Source organism: Danio rerio, chromosome 9 (assembly GCF_049306965.1).
Source record: "Danio rerio strain Tuebingen ecotype United States chromosome 9, GRCz12tu, whole genome shotgun sequence".
In the NCBI taxonomy this organism is placed as follows: Eukaryota; Metazoa; Chordata; class Actinopteri; order Cypriniformes; family Danionidae; genus Danio; species Danio rerio.
In genome coordinates this window covers 23,424,373-23,447,652 of record NC_133184.1, presented here as the reverse complement: position 1 = coordinate 23,447,652, position 23,280 = coordinate 23,424,373, and the positions used below count along the sequence as shown (strand labels likewise).

The 23,280-nt window shown below is 36.5% G+C and overlaps 4 protein-coding genes across 16 annotated transcripts in view; 1 reads left to right on the top strand and 3 right to left on the bottom strand.

Moving 5' to 3' along the window:
- Positions 1 to 60: 60 nt before the first annotated feature.
- On the bottom strand, positions 61 to 4,925 carry zgc:162944. The gene is made up of 4 exons (NM_001126455.1): positions 4,690 to 4,925; positions 2,380 to 2,551; positions 2,086 to 2,284; positions 61 to 380 (listed from the first exon to the last, which is right to left on the bottom strand). Exons 1-4 carry the CDS (start codon positions 4,795 to 4,797, stop codon positions 185 to 187), a joined length of 675 nt encoding a protein of 224 aa, NP_001119927.1. The 5' UTR covers positions 4,798 to 4,925; the 3' UTR covers positions 61 to 184.
- Positions 4,926 to 5,765: 840 nt separating this feature from the next.
- On the top strand, positions 5,766 to 6,877 carry mrpl30 (mitochondrial ribosomal protein L30). Its single transcript, NM_001020761.2, is given in 5 exon segments — positions 5,766 to 6,069; positions 6,152 to 6,211; positions 6,296 to 6,442; positions 6,531 to 6,604; positions 6,688 to 6,877. Coding segments are annotated over 5 exon segments (465 nt in total). The 5' UTR covers positions 5,766 to 6,018; the 3' UTR covers positions 6,821 to 6,877.
- A 124-nt stretch (positions 6,878 to 7,001) lies between these two features.
- txndc9 (thioredoxin domain containing 9) lies at positions 7,002 to 12,513 on the bottom strand. Of its 3 annotated transcripts, none has more exons than NM_200021.2 (5): positions 12,441 to 12,513; positions 10,933 to 11,135; positions 10,493 to 10,611; positions 10,165 to 10,419; positions 7,002 to 7,667 (listed from the first exon to the last, which is right to left on the bottom strand). In NM_200021.2, exons 2-5 carry the CDS (start codon positions 11,116 to 11,118, stop codon positions 7,547 to 7,549), a joined length of 681 nt encoding a protein of 226 aa, NP_956315.1. In that variant the 5' UTR covers positions 11,119 to 11,135; positions 12,441 to 12,513; the 3' UTR covers positions 7,002 to 7,546. The 3 variants fall into 3 exon arrangements, with proteins under 3 accessions (NP_956315.1, NP_001315504.1, NP_001315505.1); NM_001328575.1 differs by having other exon boundaries at positions 10,933 to 11,132; NM_001328576.1 differs by lacking the exon at positions 12,441 to 12,513 and adding an exon at positions 11,877 to 11,903.
- A 1,498-nt stretch (positions 12,514 to 14,011) lies between these two features.
- The window catches only part of rev1 (REV1 DNA directed polymerase), a 247,872-nt gene continuing 238,603 nt past the window's right edge, over positions 14,012 to 23,280 (bottom strand). For 7 of the 11 annotated variants that reach the window (XM_073912188.1, XM_073912189.1, XM_073912190.1 and 4 more), the window contains 11 exons: positions 22,859 to 22,978; positions 20,636 to 20,856; positions 20,364 to 20,536; positions 19,771 to 20,012; positions 18,998 to 19,227; positions 18,350 to 18,574; positions 18,165 to 18,264; positions 17,321 to 17,517; positions 17,086 to 17,221; positions 16,905 to 17,007; positions 14,012 to 15,526 (listed from right to left, as the gene is read on the bottom strand). In XM_073912188.1, coding sequence (XP_073768289.1) covers positions 15,415 to 15,526; positions 16,905 to 17,007; positions 17,086 to 17,221; positions 17,321 to 17,517; positions 18,165 to 18,264; positions 18,350 to 18,574; positions 18,998 to 19,227; positions 19,771 to 20,012; positions 20,364 to 20,536; positions 20,636 to 20,856; positions 22,859 to 22,978 — 1,859 coding nt within the window. In that variant the 3' untranslated portion in view covers positions 14,012 to 15,414. The remainder of the gene's footprint in view (positions 15,527 to 16,904; positions 17,008 to 17,085; positions 17,222 to 17,320; positions 17,518 to 18,164; positions 18,265 to 18,349; positions 18,575 to 18,997; positions 19,228 to 19,770; positions 20,013 to 20,363; positions 20,537 to 20,635; positions 20,857 to 22,858; positions 22,979 to 23,280) is intronic. The other 4 variants (XM_073912198.1, XM_073912193.1, XM_073912194.1 and 1 more) reach the window with 2 other exon arrangements.

The window sequence follows — 23,280 nt, the reverse complement described above, 5'->3', positions numbered from 1 at the left end:
TCCTGCTAGGAAGATGCTCAGTTGTCAATAACATCAATTATTTAAAATGAAACGATCAGTAAATTTTTAATAAGGGTTGTACTCTTTATTCATTTCTATTAAGTTCTTAATGAGACATTTATGACACTTGGGTTGACTTTGACCTTCTATAGAAACATTAGACAAAATAAGACTTAGCAGGAATTCAGGCAAGCTTCAGCACCTCCTGCACCATCACTCCAATGCCATCATGTATTTCATGCAGTGGAGCGTTGCACATGAAAGCACAGGTGGTGACGATCTTATTTTTCTCATCAACATGAGCCTCATCCACATGCTTACATATGTGCTTGCAGCCCAGCTGAGTAATAGCTTCAGCTGTGTCCGGAACACCAGGATACCTGAAGACAAACCTTCCGTCAGTGGGACTCAAACTTAGGTCATATTGTGCAGAAAATTGTATAGGCAGATCTTCGCCTCTCTATTTATTTTTTCGTGTGCATTTCCAGAAATTTGCAAACATATTTTGCTGAAGGAGGACAAATAATTCCAATTGCAACTATACACTGGACAATAAAAATAAGATTTATAAATGTTGAGTTTTTGAAAAATATATACTGAATTCATTTTATTTTTTTTAAATCTATGAAATAATGTATATAACCGTTTCTGCCAGTTACGCTTGCTGTCAACTAGATGAGAAACAAAGTTTAAAACCACACTTAGATAAAACTAACAGTGCTGCCAGATGTAGCAGACTTTTACTAGCCCAAAAGCTGTCCAAAACCTGCCCAAACGCAAAAAACAAATGCCCAAAATTGTAGAATATTTAATTTTAATGTATTTTAAATGAACCTAGTTACTTTAACTGTCATCATTTGTAACAATACAGTAACCAACACCAGCAGTCACAGAACCACAACATAACCGGATCACATCAAAACACTGCCCCACTCTCACCCACACACTGCACTTTATTTTGTATACATTACACTACCTATTGGGATTATGTTTTACTTTCAAACATGGGTTATACATTCGTCCAATTTGGCGTTTTAAATGTTTTTGAACATAATTAGGTGCTGCTTATCAATCAGACCATGCTTCTATGTTTGTTCTTGCTGTTGATTATGAAAAAAAGTGTCATAATAAACCACTGTAAGTTTAACAGCAGGCTCAGCGTGGTGCGCGTGCACATGAAAGGGAGTCAGATGTGTCTGGGGAGTCAGATTTTGATATAATTTTCCTTCACCTCCTCTTGCGGGTGGGCCCACGCGGTTTACGCTATGCACTGGTCTGTACTAACCGAATGGAGTAGAAGCACACAATTGTTTTGTTAAATAAGTTGCATATAAAATTTACGTTGCAAAACCGGCCAAATTTTGACAACCCGCCTATGCCATTTTTTACCCGTAAAATCAAACTTAAAACCACCCAATCTGCCAACACTAAAAATAATACCATTAAAAAATATTTGTCACTTAAAATTTTATTAAAGTGGAAAACTGTCATTTATAATAGGTCTTAAATTATCAAATATATTTATTTGAGCTATCTGTAAATCTTATTTAGTTTAACTTGATTTATTAAAATAATTGTAAATAATAAAACCTATTTAGATATATTAAAATACTAAAGAAATAAAATCCATTTAAAGTCAGAAAAAAATAGTTAAAACTTCTAATAAAAAGAAAAACAAGTAAACCATATGACAACATGTAAATGATACTAAAGCACAAGTTTGTTTGCATTATTTGCTTGAAATTGAAGTATTTTGCAATATTATACATCTTTTTATTGTCATTTATTATACTAGATACCTTCTTTCTTCAGTAATGTATTCATTTCTTCAAAATCGACTCCACACCTCAAACAGTAACTCATATACAGACTGAAGTTATGACACAACATTAAATGCATTAAACAGAAGTTGCCGGTGTGCAAATGAGCTTTTTTGCGTGTAATGAAACTTCCCTTTTCAAACAAACCCTTCCCTCTTTTGCCGCTGGACACTCCCACCTAAACACAGCTGGACTTTTCTTACTTTTTTCAAACTGGAGGTGTGAAAACACCCGATTAAAGAGATTTCTCTGTGTTTATTGTTACCTCTCATCTGTGACATGACCAACGGTCACTTCACAGCCAGGGAAAACTTTGGCCGCCAGCACTGGTGAGATGCAGCACAGGCCGATGGGCTTCTTCTCAGCATGAAAGGCCTGAAGCACTGCTTTCACCTGATCATTGACTGAGCAGTCTTTGCCATCCACTGCCCAGCTGCACAAATTCTTGGCTGCTCCAAAACCACCTGCAAAACCATAGCAGATTTTAGATAAAAGGCCAATCTGAAGTGATGCTCGAATATTCTTCCTAAAGCAGCACAAATAAGAGCAGTTTGCTGACCAGGGAAGATGATGGCATCCAGATCCTTCACATTGAGCTGGCTGAGGTCTTCAATTTCACCCCGGGCCAGTCTGGCACTTTCCACAAGCACATTTCTCTTCTCCTCTGTTGGAGAGCCTTTCAGATGATCCACAACGTGCATTTGGTCAGTGTTGGGTGCAAACATCTTGACCTGTGGGAAGAGTTCATCTATTACTGAAGTCTTGTGAAAAAGAAACACACAAGACAATAAGACGATAACCAAAGCTAAAAATACACTCTGCTGTGCGATGTTTAATAATTGAAATGCATTGCTTGTGAAGATGTTATACAGAAAAGACAGCCTGTCCATTCATATACAGGTCTGTTTGACCTAGAAGAGAGACCTTGAAAAATCTTAAGAATGCATAGTGAGGGAAGAAAAAATCTCAATTGTATTTATGCATGCAAGTATGAATGAATGAATGAATTAATTAATTAATGTCCACAGTTTTGACCTGGAATTCATAAATCTTTAAAATACCTAGTTTTTTTAAGGAATGAACAAAACACAATTACTTTATTTTATTTTTATTTATTAAGCATATTTTTTAACTTCTAAAAAAATACAACTTTTGCTTTGTGTATTATTTTCAGTGTATTTATATTACAAAGTTCATCATCTTATCATTTGTACTGTAATATATACTCAGATTTTAACATTTCAAAAAGATGACTTTTTCTAATGAAAGATTTCTATGCTTTGTGATATTAAAATAATGGGGTAGATTCACAGGGACTTTTAATTTTCAGCCAGACAGCCTAAGCACTTCTGGTGAACTGTATTTCTATTATAAAACTGCCACGCTTAAGGTCTGATTTCTTTTAAAAAATCAGTGATCTTCTCTGCCTGTTAGATATATGATATGCAGTGAGTCTCAGACAGGACAAGAAGCATTGCATTGCATTAAATTCCATTTCCCCCCGCCATGTCTTTAAAATATGACTGTTTACTTTACCCCAGTATTTTCAATGGAGTTTCTTAGTTAGCCTGCTGATACTGACTGCGCTAGCGTTTACACGTCTTTCATCTTGTTTTAAGTTTGAACAACTAAATGAACGCTTAAGTTCATTTAACTGAATGTATTTTAATTACATTACAACATCGATGCTGTAAAAAGAGCCTTATGACATTGAAAATAGTCACATTAAGATCTCACCGGACATTTATTATTGACTGAAAAACACTAGCTGCGCATAGAGCTCATTGACAAACTATGGTAATTTGGTGAATACTTCAAACTGAAATAGAAACGAACATTGCTTGAAATTAAGAAAGAGTGAAAGAGGACACATTTCAGTTTTAATGTATCATGCAGGTTTCCTTAAAAATTTGAAAATAACTTTAATAATATTAATATTCTTTTGCAAACAGTATAAATAAATACATCCCTGCAAATAGCAGAAAATAACCTGCAGAAATTTTCTTGCAGGAAATGTAATTTTGAACGTTCATGGAAAATAACTTGTATCTTCAGAAAACTTATGATAAAAAGTGCAAAATAATAACTGGCATCTCCAGTGAAAAAATAAATATTCGAGTGTGTGTGTGTGTGTGTGTGTGTGTGTTGTTTTATTATGATAGAACTTTGGTGATGCATTCTGCTGTGGCGACCTTTTGTACACTGGGAAATTAGTCCACTAAACCAAAGTGAGAGATTGATGGTCAAAGCACATTTGTCTACAAACTTATTTGCGAAAGTAAAAATAAAGTACACGAGCGTTGGCCTTTGAATCACCGCTGTTCCCACCGGAAACAAAATCTCCATGACGCATCAGAGAGTCGCTTTCTCTTTAGAGAGACCGTGATGAGTTCATGGCGCCTCTCATGTGAACAAAAGCACTCACTGCCCTGTCACTAAGAGCTCAGTCTGCCCTACAGACGGTATAAAAAGGTCTCTCTACACGCAGAAGTATGTTTTAAAGGGATTTTATAGTATTAACAGGATTTTAGAAACGAATGAAGAAATTGCGTCAGTTATGAATTTTGCTTTCGCTTTCTTTTCGATTGATCGCCCAGTCCTATCTCAAAGGCGTATATACTGACACAAACCAATGTAACATTCAACAAACATCAATGAGAAGCTCCTGGTTAGGTTCTCTATGGTTTTAGTTGTAAAATATATCCATTTTATACAATAACGCTACACATTATGAATGTATATCGAGGGCAAGTAATTTCGGTTTTAAGTAGAATCAACCTAATAAGGTGTGTAGAAGTTATGCTCTGTTTATAGTCCTATAAACACAGTGAACACTAAAGCTGAGAGCCAGTGGTCCAAACAAACTTACAGTGGCTTGCTGACGGCTCAGATGAACCAGAACCGCAGACGCCTCATGGATTTCACTTCCATCAAACACTCCGCAGCCCGCCAGCACGACAGCTACACGCTTCCCCATGCTTTTAAACTGGAACCACGAACTCAACAAAATTGAAGTGAACTTGAAGGTTGCAATGCGAACTTCCGAGGTTCGTGAATGAACAGCGCCTCTACCCACAGCGGACGGAAGAGAGTCTGACACCGTCGACGTTACAACTCCTAAATGAATCCTTTAATCGAGTCATTTTAAATGAATCTTCTTAAACAAGTCTTTTGAACAGTCAAACGGTTCATTGTGAATAAATGAACAAATATTTGTGCAAATAAAGAACAAATAAATTGTTACATAAAATACTTTTAAGTAAAATAATATACATATATAAATCTTTAAAAACAAAAACAAAATAGATAAAAAATGTTTTAATTAATTAAAAAGAACTAGGGGTTTTCCTGTAGTTTATATTTTTCTATCAAAGATAGAAGACTAATTGCACTTTTTGTTTTCATTATCTTAAGGGATTTTATATAGGCAAGAATCTCATTATAAAAAGTACAAAAAAATTGGTTTCACCATCAAATATTTATTTATTTAGGTAAGTAAACTTTTCCAAGCAGTTGTTGATAAGGAAGGCATCGTCTTTACTGTCCAATACAGGACGTCATTCACATTAAAGATCCTTAGACGTGGAATCTTTGGGTAAAGCAAGTCATAAACGTCTGACCATAGCTTCCGTCCAGGAATAAAGCAAACAAACACATTCTTTCATAATTTGGCAGACTTAAACATATTTGTTTGAAATATTTACTGAAATAAAATATTTATAACCAAGGTGTTAATGTTAGTATTGTATTTACATATTTAAACTATATTTAGGTTTAAAATTACTTAATTAAATTAACATGTAATAACATGAAAATATAACAAACATAGCGCGATTATATTTATGCAAGAAAGAAAATTTACTAAGATACAGTATGACTCGTGGAAATGAATCAGATCGCTCGCTGTGGAACTTTTATTTTGAAATCAGTCTTTTTACCAAACGGTGTCGTTTCCTTTTCCTAGCAACACATTTGACATACATGTATGGGCTGTAGTTTATTTAGATGTGGTGATACGTTTATTGATTACCATATCACAAGAACGTGGCTATGAAAGTCAGTTGCATTAAATTCCTTGATGCATTTGCGGTCATTGTGTAGTTTACTCAGAGTATTATACTGGGCATGAGTAAGTCATTCTAGCTAGCTTGCTAGCTAATAACCTTCCAAGGCAGCAGCATCAAACAGTCGTGTAACGATGGCAGGACTGTATCGAGCTCTTCTGACATCTGCCTCCAATGTTTCAAAGGTGAGCTATTTTCACATATCAGCATCGTCGGTAAACAATAATAACTGATTTTAATTGTTCAACCTTTTAAAACTAATTGCAGAATTTGACACAAGTCTCTCCATGTCGAACTAAATTCACGAAGAGTCGCATCTCTCCACAGGTTTGTGGCTGGTAAACTGCAAATATAGTTTTATTGTTTTCAACCCACTAAACGTAATAACATCACCGCATATTCGCCCCTCAGGTGTTTGAGGAGCGAGCCAAAGAGCATGACAAGTATGGGGGAGACCCAGAGCAGCCACATAAACTGCATATAGTGACACGGGTGAAGAGCACGATGAGACGGCCATACTGGGAAAAGAAAGTGGTGAAGAGTTTGGGGCTCATGAAGGTGGGACGCTATCTTCATTTGTTTGAAAAGGATTACAGTTTTCGAAACATTATAATTTTATAAATTCTTTATTGATTTTCATCACCAGTCACATGAGCCCCGTGTCCACAAGAACACCCCCTCAGTGAACAATCTACTCAAAATCATCAAGCATCTGGTTAGGTACGTTAGAATTTTGCAATTCTTGACACTTTGAAAACTGTTGACAATAAACATGGCCATTTAAACAATCTCTATAACTGCAGGATTGAGCCACTCAAGCTTCCTCATGGATTACCGGCTGAAGAAGACATGGCCAACACACATCTGAACAGCAGAGGAGAGCTGGTGGTCAAACGTCTCCTCAAACCACTGGAGAAAAAGGCCATTGAGTCATAGAACATTGATCTGACCTACTGTCTGCATGTGTATCTTTCTACTTGTTTAATAAAGATTAAAAAAAAAACTAGATCTTTCTCATAAATAGTTAATGTCCATTTGTAACAGCAGTCATTAATATCACCTATTGATATAGTGACATTAATATCACTAGTTAAATCACTGTTACATTCAAAGAGACAATCTTTACACAGAGGAACAGAACACACATATTAAATATTTTTTTTATTAAGTCCTGTACTGCTAGCAAAAGAAAAATCCTCCTCTTCCTTCACATCAATGGGAGAAAGGGGTGTTGATTCTTACTGAAATGCAGAAATTTGCTTCCTTGGCACTTGTTTGCTGTTCACTGAACTGAGCATCAGTTTGTCAGAGGCAAAAATATGGATGTTTGTGTTTGCACCATCATTGAAATGTCAGCTTACAGTTCCATCCTTTAGAAACTTCACCTTCATTATTAAATAAATCAGAGACTGACTCTTCACTAGTTATGCTCAACAGAAAGAGCACACTTCCGGACAGTAAACTTAAAGGGATAACAAAAAGTAGTGATATACTATCAGTGAATGCTTGGTCATCATGAAATGATCAAATAAAGAGTAAAGGTCAAAGACAGGAAATTAAACAGACACTGTGGTGTTACACAAATTAAAAACACAGTGTCACAAGACTTAGGACTGTTATGTAGGAAGCCCTGAGAAAGACGGAGCTTGATGTTTTAGTCCTCTAATCTTCATCAGATTCAGAGTCCGAGTCATAGGCTTTCCCTCTGATGGTCTTTTTCTCCACTTTGGTGAACTTTGACCCTGTCTTCTGTCCAACTGTTGGCGGCTCCAGAAGATTCCCACTAGGAGGAGAAAAGATTCACACATACAAGTGTTTTCTAACTTCTTATTCATCAAATAAAGATTATATTGATTAGTAGTGATTATAAAGACATTTAAATGCCAGCAATACAAGGGACTACACTCACTGCCACTTTATTAGGTACAACTGTCCAACTTCTCGTTAATGCAAATTTCTAATCAGCCAATCACATGGCAGCAACTCGATGCATTTAGGCATGTAGACATGGGGTCCGTTCTTCGTATGTGGATTACTCAGTTAGCTGGATTTGGATATTGACGATTTGACACGATCCAGGATCGTTTCGTTCTTCAAAGCAGATCCGAGAGTTGTTGTCATGGCAACAGATCTGCTAGGTCAAACCTGATCGGGAGCAGGTTCAATTCATATAAACAGGATTAGATCGGCTCAGTTCAAGCAAAGATAATATAAAGTATGTACCGAATTCTGATATTTTCTTACAGTAGTAGTTATATACACTTGGGAAAATAGTAAATATTTTTTAACTATATATAAATAAAGTTACAGTTATTAATAAAATAAATAAAGTTATACATAATAAAACTTATGAAATCTGCACGCTCGAAATGAAAGTACAAAGACAAGGTGCAAAGAGAACACTTATTGATATGAACTTTTTAGATCGCTTTAGTACAAATTGTGTATAATAAAAATGCAGAATATGTGACTTTTTTTTTAAAGCAATAATACATTTATGCAGTCATAAACAAGTTTTGACAGTTAATATGCCAGTGATTTGATGCTTCGCAAAAGTTGTAGAAGCCTTTACCAATATCAAAATGCTTTTGTAAACAACCAGTTATTCATTACACCGATTAAAAAACGGCTACTATTATAAAGAAAATCTTTTCTAAATGTAGAACTAAATACATTGATTTGCATTGAAATACATGATGAATACACTTCACACATGAAAGTGTAAAGCCTGCAGCTCACAACAAATGTGAAGTTACTGCGTGTCATATTTAACAAACCGTTTACTGCTAATTTGATGTAATTTTGCTCACATGGATAATTGAATATTAATCAGATGATGTCATTACGCTGCTGTGCCGTCAGCCAATCGTTGCATTGCTGATCATGATTTCGAGGATCGATAGATCTGTCCTTCACAACACACGCAGCGATCTCAGATCAGTTTATCCAGACATTCTAATCTGATTCGCGAACTTGTTTGAAGAACCAAATTAGCGAGAGATCAGTTATCAAGATTAAAAGATCCAGGATCTGACAAATCATCTTAGATTATTTAAGCGAGGTACGAAGAACTGACTCATGGTTAAGATGATCTGCTGCAATTCATAGCATCACAGTGGGGAAGACAGGTGAATTTGAGCATGGCATGGTTGTTTGTGCCAGACATGCTGGTCTTGAGTATTTTAGAAACAGCTAATCTACCTGGATTTTCACACACAACCATCTCTAGGGTTTACAGAGAATGGTCAGAAAATATCCAGTGAGCGGCAATTCTGTGGGCGCAAATGCCTTGTTGATGTCAGAGGAGAATGGCCAGACTGGTTTGAGCTGATAGAAAAGCAACAGTTGCTCAAATAACCACTCGATATTAGGCATGTAGACGAGCATAACGCATGACACGTCCAGTCTTAAGGCGGATGGGCTACAGCAGCAGAAAACCACACAGGTGCCACTCCTTTTAGCTAAGAACAGGAAACTGAGGCTACATTTGGAACAGGCTCACCAAAATTGGACAATAGAAGACTGGAAAAACATTGCCTGGTCTGACAAGTCTCGATTTCTGCTGCCACATTCAGATTGTAGGGTCAGATTTTGGCATCAACAACATGAACGCATTGATCCATCCTGCCTTGTATCAATGGTTCAGGTTGATGGCGATGGTGTAATGGTGTGGAGGATATTTTCTTGGCACACTTTGGGCCTATTAGTACCAACTGAACATCGTGTCAACACCACAGACTACCTGAGTATTGTTACTTGCTGACCATGTCCATCCCTTTATGACCACAGTGTACCCATCTTCTGATGGCTACTTCCAGCATGATACCACACCATGTCATAAAGTGCGAATCATCGGAGACTGGTTTCTTGAACATGACAATGAGTTCACTGTACTCAAATGGCCTTCGTAGTCACCAGATCTCAATCCAATAGAGCACATTTGGGATGTGGTGGAACAGGAGATTTTCATCATGGATGTGCAGACGACAAATCTGGAGCAACTGTGTGATGCTATCATGTCAATATGGACCAAAATCTCTAAGGAATATTGCCAGTGTATATAAATGCCTTCATCCATTTTTCATTTATGAGGAAACCTGAAGATTGTACAGGAATAAACCTATTCTAGATGCAATGCCCTGATGCATTTAATAGAAACTTGTGTGATGACTTGTGTGATGTGTGTGATGATTTATAAAAGTGTGAAAAAGCTCATTAAAGATTACGAAAAAGTTAAATATTCTAAACATTAATCTGCAATATTACAATATTACGCTGACCTGTAGTTTATGATGTCAGAACAGCCCAGTCTCCACTCCAGCATTTCGGTAGGAAACTCATCGGTGTTGCCCAGATCGCTGAAACCCACAATATAATCTTTGGTCTTGCCGTCCTTCACCAGTGCCAATGTTGGAATGACTTTAATCCTCAGCCTCTCTGTAAGGAAAGGAGCCTTCTCCACATTCAGCTTGATGAACTTCGTTTCCAGATGCTTCTTAGCCAAAATAGCTAGGTGCTTGTCCAAAATCTTGCATCTTTGGAAAATAACATAAAAAATTACAGATTTATAATATGACAGTCAAGCAAAACAAATGTGTCCTGACATACCTGAAGGTGGAGTCTCTGTAGAAATGACAGACCACACTTTTGCTTTCTTTCACCTCTGGAAAGAAGTCTTTCTCACTTGGGATCTCTCTGTATTCACCATGCCCTTTAGAGATCCACTCCTAAGAACAAACGCATAAAACAGAGTTCACAATGTTTAATCACACATATACATGTCACTTAATATAGGTCACTCTTACACTTACAACTCTTAATACACTCATCTGGCTTTAGCCTAAGAATGGGTGTATTTAACCATTTTTGGACATTAGGAAAATTTGTATAAAAGGTTTACATTTTATACTTCATTACAGTGTGTACATTTTAATAACACAGGGATTTTCATCAGCTCAACTAAGAAAACACTCACCAAATGAATCGATTATCAGAATAACTGTTAGATGCAACATTAAAAGATGTATTCAAAACCACACATAAGTCACCTGCTTCTGTTTCTGAGCTTTCTTAAGGGCCTCGAGTCTTCTCTCCTTCAGCAGCTCCAGCTCGTCTTCATCCATGCGCTCCAGCTTCTCCAGCTCAGCATCCAGCTGCTCCTCCACCATCCGTGCTGACTGAAGCACCTGCTGCTCCAGAGCCTTCGCTACAATATCCATCGACTGACTGGCCATTTCTCTCACACTGCCTGCTACAGATATGGCAGTGTTTGACAAGACATGACACTTCACTTCAAAATAGTATACAGTGAAAAAGAAGATATTAAAACATAAATGCTTTTCTACACTAAACCAGTACCAGTTTTACACTCTCAAGGCAAGAGCCTGCAGATGAATAGGGCAAAAATTAACCATTATTTTGCCAGTTGATCAAATGCATTAAGAATTCTTCTAAAATGTCATGTTTAAATATGCCAATTAGAAATTTAATTAAATATAGACTAGTTCGTAGATTTTACAGAGAAGATTTTGGGATTCTTTTTTAATCAACCATACAATAATTCACAAAATAAAATGAATCAATGAATTGTATATCATCGGGTTAATTACACATGTACAAGCCTCTGTAAAAGCCTTTAGAATATAGACATGAATAAAACTAAAAAATTGGTCTGTGTTTGCTACTGATGTAGAGATTTATTGTTAAGTGCAGGAGAAAAAATCTAATTTTAAGAAAATGGCATTTAAAATATACTGTAATTTACAAGTAAAGGATAAATAAATTACAAAAGAATTTTTATTCTTTGGTGAACTGACGTTATCCCTTTAAGCAGAATAAAGGGAACATACATTTTGTAAGATTTATTTGCATTAGCTAAAACACTTTATGAAAGACCAAAAAGCACAATATATGAAAATAGCTACGTACATAAAAAAAAAAACAACAACCGTGTTTAGCCCGCAATGTCTTGACCAAAAGAACTGTCACTCACCTGACAGGCCTCACGACAACATGACATTAACGTTACTAAGGTTTCTGAGGGGGGGAATTCTACTTAGTTGCAACTGCTATGGTTTAACTGCATACGACAAATCAGTGAACAATGCTTGTGTGTAAAAGGTGTGGCATGGCATATTCAAAGGATTCTTGGACTTCATGTGCTTTCTGTTATCACAACAATAGAGATGCTGGTAGTCGGCCATACAGCAAACATGCTAACTTAGCTTAAACGTCTGCGTCAGACATGTGATGGTTAGAATTGACATTACGTTTTTATAAATTTCAGATATTTCATACTGTCGAGTTTAGGAAATGATGTTTGACTTTGTCTATACGTGCTATGCTAGAGTTATCAATTTGTGCAAGGTTAGTGCTAGTCCTCGCAAACAAACACCGTGGTAACGGCTCATTTGGTCCCAACACTATCATCAGCGGTTAATCAGAAAAACGACACACACTCCGCAGTGCAACAATAACAAACTATACTCAGTTTATTCTACGTACAATTTTAAATCTGTTAACATTTCTTTAGATGTTCAATGGAAACGGCACTTACCAACGCTGTATAATTTCTGAAAGGCGGCACACTGACGCAGGGCTTCACGCAAAGGCGTCGACTGATTACGTCACTCACACGTAGCGCTTTGTGACGTATTTCAGAATGTACAAAATTTATTATTTAACTCATCTGTCATAAAATCATTGTTAAATATGAACGTTTCACGATAACATTGCTTATACTAGTTTTAAAAAATGCACGTCACTTATTTTAATCATTATATTAATTAACAAAAGGTGCCATGTTTTCAGACCAATATGTTTATTTTATACAACATCCTGTTAATGCAATTAAGAAATCACCTTTTAAAAAAAAATAAATAAATAAATAATAGTTTTACACTACAATATATTTTATTTGAGCTCCGTGAATGGACCTTCATAAATCCAGAAAAGCTTGATTTTCACACACGCAGTTTATGTTTTGATGGTTCTGTATCAGTCATTTTTTTATTATTCCACTTATTTTTAATAAAGACAACTATACTTGCCCAGACTTAATCAGATACAATAGCATTCTTTAGACTTTTCATTCTCCAAGCATCTTATTTCATGTTTCTTTCCATTTTAAGGCAATGCAAGTTTATTTATATAGCACGTTTCATATACAGTGGAAATTCGAAGAGCTTTAAATAAACAGGAATAAAAGAGACAAGTAAATAATATAAATTATATTTAAAAATAAAGATGAAAATTTAAGTTATATTTACATAAACATAATTTTAATATTTAAATAATTTATATTTAAATTATATTTTTATACAATATAAACAAATAATGAAAGTGTTAAAACAGGTTATAAAAGAATGAAAAAGAAAAGAAAGACATTATAGTGTGATCTGTCGGACGTAGCACAGTGCTCATTCAGTAAAGGCACAGCTAAACAGATGTGTTTTCAGTCTTGATTTGAATGTGCCTAATGTTGGAGCACATCTGATCATTTCTGGAAGCTGATTCCAGCAGCAGGGAGCATAATAGCTGAAGGTGGATTCACTCTGCTTTGACTGAACTCTTGTCATTTCTTGTTTATATGATTCTAAAGATCTGAGTGATCTGTTAGGTGTCTATTCAGTGAGCATATCTGTAATGTATTGAGGTCATTTAGTGATTTATAGACAAGTAATAATACTTTAAAATCTATTCTGAATGTAACTGGGAGCCAGTGTAAGGACATGACGACAGGTGTGATGTGCTCTGATTTCCTGGTTCTGGTCAGAATCCTGGCAGCAGCGTTCAGGATGAGCTGTAACTGTCTTGACTGTCTTTTTGGGAAGGCCAGTGAGGAGTCCATTACAATAATCCATCCTGCTGCTGATAAAAACATGATCAAGTAAAAAGATTAGCAAAGTATCTAATTCTTGCAACGTTTTTGAGATTAAAGTATGCCGATTTACTTACTGCTTTGACATGACTACTGAAACTCACATCTGACTGACTGACCCTAGAATAACATCAAGATTCTTGACCTTATTTTTTTGTTTTACCTTTATTGGCCTCATTTGTGAATCAATGATAGCCTCATACACATATTATAAATGAACACAATGCAAACACTAAAACACAAGAAAGTATCACTTATCCAAATTTATTTGAAAATTTAGAAAACATACAAATGATGTCACAGCTTCAGGTCTTCAGGCACGTGTCATTCTGTCACCACAGATTTTTTGACCGAACATGGATTCTCAGGCCGTCCTCTCAGTAATGTCATAATAATGCCAGATGACCTTGTCATGAGCAGCTTCTTAAAACCGAACCAGTACAAATGTAAAACACTGAAAAAGTTACATTCTGTTCACGCATGAAGTCAAAGCAACAGCGAACAGGGGCTGAGAGGAACCAGCAGAGGACTACTGTAGTGAAGGATCCATCAGATTGAGAATTACTTAGCACCATTTCCACATATTCATAATAGAACACTTAAAAGCAAGAAGTCAATTTAATCAAATTAACCTGGCCAATATTTAAATCTTTTTCCTCATAAATATGCATCTCTCGTAGCTCTTTCACACATACAAACAAACATATAAAAGCAAACAATCAATAAGAGTGAGTTATATATATATATATATTTATATATAAAATCTAGGAAAACATAAACGTTAGCTTTACATAAAATGTTAGTATCCACATGCCAAAAGACTTTGATAGAAGACAACAGCATCTCCGTTCCTTATTTCAACTTTCAGTCTGACCCATAAAAGGCAAATAACATGCCAACAACGTTCTGCTTTGCTACAAAGTCTGTTAAATATTTCTGAGGTCAGACTTTCAGGGTAAACACCGGTTCTTGAGTACAAGAGAAGGAAATTTGGACAATAAAGACATTAAAGAACAAGGAAAAAAAATCCAAACAGCAAACAGAAAGCAAAGAGGCTTGCTTCGCTTGGTTTTGGACAGTCAGTGCATTAAAACATTCAGAAAAGTTGACACCATTTTACAACCAGGCTGTACATGTTAATATTAGTTAACACACTAGTAAACATGAACTAAAACTCAACAGCGCTTTAATCGAGGTTAGTAAGTGCTGTAAAATGTTAACTTCTACATTTACGTCCTCAAATGTTACAAATGCATGACTGTGTTATTGTTATTGTGATACATTATAAATTAAGAGGAACTAACAGTAGTAAATTAGTGAATTAGCAGTAACCAAGATTACCAAATGCTGTCAAAAGTGATTCATCTTATGGTCATGATACTCAACGCATTAACTAATGTTAACGAATACAACCTGATTGAAGAGCGTCACCAAAGTACTTCTAGACATCAGTCTAGAGATCTGACATCATGATAAAAGAAAAGTTCAGTGTTCAGCTGCTTCTGGGTGAAGCTGGTATATGCTAATCTGTTCCTCATCATTGGCTTGATCTTGTACCGTGATGCTACAATGATTGGCAGAGTCAGTTGTTGTCATGACGAGGTGGCAGGACTGAGCTGATGTCACAGTGACTGAGGTTAAGACGGTCTTCCTATGTGATCTTCAAAGTGCTGCCGTAGGTTTGCTGTACCACCACCTGCACATTGTCCAGGACAAAGTCAAAGGCCATGCTCCACACTGACTCTGAGGACTGCTGCATGAGCCTGAAAAACAATTAATGATGTTTGGGAAATGTGGAATTCATTTAATTTAAAAAATGTGAGTAAAATGGACTATGGCAATGGGCTAACTTCTGGTGAAAGCTTTACTTGACGATTTTCAGCTTTGTAAGGTTCCTTTTACAGCACCGATGCTGTAAAGCAGGCTTGTCCAAACTCAGTTCTGGAGGGCCGGTGTCCTGCATAGTTTAGCTCCAGCTACCTTCAACAAACCCCCTGGAAGTTTAGAATACCTAGAAAGAGCTTGATTAGTCGTTTCATTGGGTTGGAACTAAATATGCAGGACACCGGCCCTCCAGGACCAAGTTTAGACAACCCTGCAGTAATTACAATATATTCAGTTAAATAGACTTATGCATCCATTTGGTTGTTAAGGCATAAAAAAAGTTTGAAAGGCCATTTAAACACAGGCGCAGTCATCAGCAGCAGACCAGCGCAAAAACTTAATGTCCTTATTTTAAAGTCATGGTGTGGAAAAATATTATTTAATGCAGTGCTTCTTGTTAGGTCTGATACCCACTTTATATTATATCTTAGCCAGTCAGAGGAGATCGCTGTTTTTTTTTTTTTTTTTAAAGAAATCACATTTTAAAAGCGGCGACTTTGTATGAGATGAGAATTCATCGGAAGCCCTGGGGCTGGCTGACTGAATTTTAAGTCCATGTGCATTTACGCCATTACTGGTGTAAAGATGAGAAAAGAAGTATCATTTTTAACTTCTTTAATTCAGGATAAAATGATAACACCTGTAAACACCTGAAAACAAAATCTTTGAAAACGATGATGTCATGCGCATCCAGTTCGTTCCCTTTGAATAAATTGTCCATAATAATGCGATACTCCAGGGGGTGGGGTGGGGGCTTTACTGTTCTACAATTTTATAAATGCTTCCTAAAATCTAATATATTATGTTCAATAGGGGAAAATGTTGTTGTTTTTTACCTGGATATTTAAAAAGAACATGTTATTGAGCGATAATCACAATACCGTGAAGCTGTGATGTTTTCATCCAAAGATATCATAAAGTCAGAATCTTATACCGGCCCATGCCTAGTGCAAACAAATGTGCACAACAATAGCAGAGTACATGCTAGTGTTGTTTTTGCACAGTCAATCAGCAAAGTGTGGATTTTCTTCACATTACAATCAGCAGCGCCGAGCCACCAATAATACATCGTCACTTTTCTACATTTACCGTTTATGGATGAGTGAATGCAGATAATTTTACATCGTCATTGTAGTAAATGTATTGCTAGTAAACCTCTGGATGAACAAGTGTGAATATTCCTGTAGTGTGCTATTGAAACAGGCGATGCTCTTTATGTTTATTGCAGGAAACAGTGAGAGAAATTCAGAATAATACCTCTTCATGTACTTGATGACAAGGTAGAGTTTCTCCAGGTCTTTGTCCTCCACTAGTTCTGTGCAGTACTTCACCACCTGTAAAATGTCCTCCTCCATTGGTTCTGTGAAGACGCGGAAGCGGACATTTTAACTATTTATGCAACAATCATGTTTGGAAAGGTCTGGCTATTGTGCTGTACCTGAGATGGTGGTGACCCATTCACGCAGCAGCGTTCTTATCTCACTGAATTCATGCGCTCCTGCAAGGGTTGGGGCTGGCCGAGGAATGGGTTTGGGTAGTGTCTCTGGGACATCTGTGCTCAGAGAGGACGGGCACTGCACAGTGAAAAACAGCTCAGATGAATACAGATGTGCATTAAATATGATGTGGCTGAAGCACTGGATATGAAGAAGAATGTTTCAGATCAGGCTTACTTTGAGGTCTTGTTCTCTGAGTGGCAGAGGAAGAGTTTTGGAGGGGCTGGTTTTGGCAGGGCTGTTCCCAGGGAACATTTTTTTTAGTGGACTTGAACCATTTTTGGCAGGACTAGTGTTTCTTTTTTTGTAGCGGCGCTTTAATTTCCCTACAGCAGGCTGCTTCAGTTGAGGAAATGAGTTTTTTTGTTCCACTACTAAAACAAGACAGGAAAGTTAGTTGGTATATCAGGGTTTCTGCAGGGTTATCAAGTCAAATTTAGGACTTTAAAGGCAATTTTTAAGACCATTATGAATGAAATTTCAAACACTAAGGATTTTCTAATTTGGCCAGTGGAAAATGTTTACTTGCCCCATTAAAATTCAAACCCACATTTACAAACAAATGTAATTGTAAAAAAGATAATTAAGCAAAATTAGTAAATTGGTAAACTTTCTTTCTTTCTTTACAGATTAAGAAGCTTTAGATGGACAAAGGAAAATTAAGACCCATTTAAAATCATTTAAAGCTTACAACTCCATATTTCAGCGAATTTAAGACTTTTTAAGACCATTATGAAGGAAATTTCAGACTTAAAAGAAAATATGCTTGCCTTGTATTATGATCAGTGTACATTAAACATCAGCAAACATTTATTCAAAACAAGCCAATAAGCGAAACCTTAACATGACTTTGAACCGATTCAGATTTATGAATGAATGGCCTAGTGTAAGTTAATTAACGGTAAATTCTCATTTTTATGTGAACTTTCCCTTTAAACTGAAAAATGCTATAAAAAAGACAGTAAAGTTTGGTGAATATCTGATGTCATATATTATATTTGACACTTTGTTTTTAACTTACCAGTGCTGGCTTGAGCTTGAGCATTTCCCTTATTTCTGTAAGCAGAACACAACTCTTCCTGAAGCTCTCTAGGGAGTGCTGCAAACACATCTGGGTCAACCTGTGGAAGGTTGAGTGTGAGAACATTTTAACTTCTGATGGTCAGTGTAACAACTTCGTTTTCAACTTGTGATTGGGATTTGTACCTGGGAGAAGTCCGGGAGCTCTAATATAATGCCCGTTGTGCATGGTTGACCAGGCTGGTTTGGGAGCTGCAGAACAAGTGAAGGTCCTGGAGGTGGAGTGGAGGGTGGTCGAGGTGGTGTTGAGTAATGAGAAGAAGTGCTGGGCTGCTCCTCTCTGTATCTCCAGGTTTCCTCTACTTGTCTCCTTATGTCTATAGGTAAAGCTTTTAAAACAGATGGGTCCACCTAAAACCAAAGGGAAAACAGTGGTTTCCATTTTATTTCATATTTTAGGGTCGCTTAGATTTTATTACAAAAACATTTATTTTAAATAGTTTTTGTAACGTTATAATTGTCATGTTTAATCAGTTTGATGCATCTTTCCTTAAAGTAATAAGCAGTTGTCTTAAAAAACCTTTGTTTGTACCAAGCACAATCTGTAGACAAAGTCAAGCTACAAAAAGTAAAGCTTAATTTTATTATTATTATTATTATTATAAAAAAAAACTGTTTAAAAATTGTGACAGATAAAAGAAAAGCTTTGTCAATATTACTTTTGACCTACAGAAAAAAATGTGTGATACTTTTGCAAAGTTCATTTTTAATTGCAACATGACTCAGAAAGCTTCCCATTTTCTGTTTTAGTGCATTAAGCTAAAAGATGCTAACCTGAGAGGGAGATGGCACCTCGATGCTGATGTTTAGGCAGGCCCTGACGTGGTTGGGGGTGTGTGGATGGTGATAATCTCCTTTACTTGTTCCAGGCATTGGATCTATAATGGTGAAGGAGGGTGGTGGTGATGATGATGATGATGTAGAAGGTGGCGGTGATAATGCAGGGGTAACTCTCTTCTGATTGGAGGAGAAAGCTCTGGATGACGAAGCGCTGATTAAACCATCTATAATAAAAGCATCAAGAAAGGTATTAGTTCATTCTTAAAGGTATAAGCGAATTCTTAAAATCCTGCCATCAATGCAAACTCTAAAGCCGTATTCAACGCAGATTTCTCAGAGTGGTATACAGGACCTATTTATTTTGTTATTAATTGCTCAATGTTTTCCATCACTGACATTGATTTTGCATGGCCCTAACTACATGTTGAATAACAAGGAAATATGATTGGACTGTAATTGTGTTTGTCAAATATACCCTGATATGACTGGCTACCACTGATTAGGCTATTTCCGCATGACAGAGGACTGCTAACTGTGCCAGGCTATTAAGAAATTCACGTAAAGATAAAATATGGGACAAAATGTGATTTGAACTCATTAGAAGTCAGCAAAATAAAAATACAGTCTATCCGGCGAAACATCTGGTCATCCTAAATCAAACACAAACTCTGAGAAAGCAACTCACGGCATTCAGGTTTACATGGCATGAAGGCTAGTTTGATCAAGATTCGATCTAAAACACCCGGTCCTGATGACATCGCTCTAACCTTGTGATGGAGACTCCTTGCTGGGGCTGTGGGCAGACTGTTTGGCCAGAAGCAGGTCTCTGATTGATCGGCCACGAGAGGGCCCTTGTCCTGAAGGGTCTGCATGTGATCCATCCAGCTGCTGCACCTGCAGCCCCACTCCCCTCATGTCCTTCACATTCAGCTTCATGGCATGAAACAGCTTAATGGCCTCTGATGCAATCACTCGACCACTGTCTGTGGGCTGAGCTAGTAAAACAGACCTGTAATGTGACAGTCATGAAAAGCTTTTCAACGCACCGAGTCAACATTACAGATGTTGAAATGCTCCTTTTATGGTCACATTTTACAACTTATAACATAATCCTTTATGTACCCAGAACATGTTTGTAAAGTTACAGACACAATTTCAACACATTTTTGTCCAAACTTTTAAAAATTTTAAACTTAAATGACTATAAAGATAGTAGATATTAAATTGCACGTTTATTTCCCCATGTCTATATTCAAAGGTTATGAATTTAGATGATTAAATGCTTTCTTAGCCACTCACTTTTAACCATTTTCTTCTTTACGTGTGTGTGTGTGTTATTGAGATGAAAGATGCAAATCACCTGGCAAAGTTGTCACATATCCCATGACCACCATATTTGGCTGGTTCTACCGGCGCACCTGGTTTCCGCATCATGACCTTCAGTGTAACCCGACGACCTCTAAGCCCCGCCCCCTCTAACCTCTTCTGTACCTCCATAGAGAGATTATTGAGGAAAGACTCCGCCTCCTCAACCTAGCAGAGCATGAAAAACTAATGAGGGAAGCCAACAGACTGAGGAAGACAACAGGTCAAACAAAATCATTAACGACTGTAACTTGTATACTTCAAAACCTGTGTGAACCGAATGTTGTAGTTCATCTCCGCAGACACAGACTTTCTCTCTTTCTCACTGCGCACAGGTCTGTCATCTAGTCCCCTGCAAAAGCGAAAGAGCGTCTGTCCCGTCCGTGGCCCAAACTCCCTCTGCAGTTGAGACAGGGACAACTGCTGCAGGTCACCGCAGGTACTCACTCCTAGAGAGGTCAACTTGGAGCTCATTGAGCGACCCACACCTGCACAAAAACATGCAGAAACACCAATTTACACAAACACAACAATAAATACAACTGTACAAGCCTGTTTACAGATGATATTTCTGAAAGGAATTGATGTTTAATTTAACAAGGGTGTTTCAATTAAATTTTAAATGTAAACAGGGCTAGGCGACTAATTGAAAAATATCTGAACTCGACATGCAGAACCTATAATCGATCGAATTTTTCCAAGTCGATTTTTTTCTATTATTTTCTCTACCATGTCCCCACTTTGAGTCACGTGTCTCCACTCCATTGAGAGCATGCTCGTGGGCGAGAGCAGCTGCATACTTTTTTTTGTACCTCTAAAAAAATTTACCTAACTAATTTAAGCTCTGTGATCGGTTTGGTAATTTTGACATGCATGGGTGGCGTGGTGAGCCACGCGACAGCAGATAGCCCTTCGTTGGAGCGAGTGTTTACAAGTGTGGAGTACCGTGGAGGAGCGGTTTTGTGTTTACCTTACGATTAAAGTTGTTACACGTCCACCAGTTCCCGCATCTAAATGAGCGAGCTTTAACTCCTTGTACAGTAAATTAATTTTCAGAAAAAAACAAAACCCCACTGAAGAAACTCGACACAAAGGAACGTAAAAACCCACTGCCAGCTAGCGTTTCGGAAGTGTTATTGCAGAGCAACACAAACAGCACGCAGAACTATAAATGCACAGTTACACACAAGACAGGTGCCGTGGGTCATGCCGATCAATCGATGCAGATGTATAATAAGTCTTAAAAGTCTGAGGCTGATTTATACTTCTGCTGTTACTTTGCAGCCACATCTGATCTCTGGTCAGTTAGGAAGATGGACCCATTCTTGAGCCTTACTTTGCACTAAATGGACGATGATTGTAAGCTGCACCATTACATAAAAATTATTATTTACATTAAAATATTTATTTACAGAAGATGCAAGCAATACACGGTTTAAAATATTGTCTACAGGGTATACAATAGTTATTTTTTTTTAGAAGAGATATTGCCTATTTTTTAAAATAATTTAGATCTAATCACTGAAAATTATTTATTTTGTTTCCAAAAGTGCAAGTTACTTTTTTATAAGAAAAAAATGACTGTTAGTTTCAGGCAATGTGTGTTTTAATTTTAATTGTTCAGCGTTGATGTTCTATAAATAATCATTGAAAGTAGTTTCCTTCCATTATTTTAAAATCAAGCAATGCACCCTTTATCTCTGACTTATAATATGCAAGCATATTTACTGTACAAAACACACACACACACACACACACACACACACACACACACACACATATATATATATATATATATATATATATATATTACATATATATATTTTTTTTTCCTCTCCGTTCATTAATCGTATTACTAAAATGATCAATAATTAATCGTAATCAAGTTAACAAGTTCAATTAACCGTGTCGAGATTTTGACTATGAGCCAAATTGCCCAGCCTTACAGTAAAAACATTTACATATTCATCAAAAGGTTTCTAATAAATTCATTTTCCCCCTTACTATTTGTCAAAGAATCTTGTTTAAATTTTAGATAGTTTCCACAACAGTATTGAGCGTCAGATCTGATTTGTGACATGATACTAAAGTAAATAGTTTTCTGGTTTAGTGCTCTTCACCATTTTCCTTTGAGTTATTTAATGTTCACAACAACCTGTAGCTCTATAATTAACAAATCTATAGTTGTAAAATTTACTTTACTTTACATTAAACACAACATTATCTGTGAAAACTGGACTGAAGCGGTTTTTAATTTGCTAGAACTTAAATGTACAGTATGTTAAGCTGCTTTATGAAATGTTTATTAACATGAGTAGTGGGTCATGAAAAGTTCAACTTTGCCATCCCACGAATAAACAATATTATAAAATAAATTACAACAGAAAACGGATATCTTCAATTGTAACAATATTACACAATACAATGTAAGTTTGAGTGTTAGAATTGTTTTGATCTTTTGGATGAAAGTGTAGGATGCTCTGTTCTCACCAGGTAAACTGGACACAGGCTGGTCTCTAATAAAATCATCCACTTCCTCTGATCTGAGTAAATACTGCCCTTTGGGTTTAGCCTTACGGGTTGCCATCCGAGCAAGTAGGATGTTGGAACCTGTTAAAAAGCATAAGCATTATTATCAGAGATAAACCTGCACCAGCAACTGCATTATAAATAGACACACTGATATTAAAGTCCTTTTAGAGAAAAGAAAAGTTGATTCTGTATTCATGACAATATTGTTGCAAGGCTCTGTATGACTTTTAAAATGAATAACTTTAGAAGCGTTAACCAAAGACAGTTCATAAGATTTAGGACATTAAAAGTTTGACTAACACATTGTTATGCATATCTCTTTTTGAGTTTGATGGAAGAACAAAAAAGTAACCAATTCGAAAAAAAATAAGGGTGATTAA

Coding starts and splice junctions, on each gene's coding strand:
- zgc:162944 (NM_001126455.1), bottom strand. CDS start 4,797: ATGGGGAAGCGTGTAGCTGTCGTGCTGGCGGGCTGCGGAGTGTTTGAT. Junction 2,285..2,379: donor GGATGCCATCATCTTCCCTG/GTCAGCAAACTG, acceptor ATGGTTTTGCAG/GTGGTTTTGGAGCAGCCAAG. Junction 381..2,085: donor GGTCATGTCACAGATGAGAG/GTAACAATAAAC, acceptor GTTTGTCTTCAG/GTATCCTGGTGTTCCGGACA.
- txndc9 (NM_200021.2), bottom strand. CDS start 11,118: ATGGCCAGTCAGTCGATGGATATTGTAGCGAAGGCTCTGGAGCAGCAG. Junction 10,612..10,932: donor AAGCTCAGAAACAGAAGCAG/GTGACTTATGTG, acceptor GTTTGTTCTTAG/GAGTGGATCTCTAAAGGGCA. Junction 7,668..10,164: donor TCTGACATCATAAACTACAG/GTCAGCGTAATA, acceptor TTCTCCTCCTAG/TGGGAATCTTCTGGAGCCGC.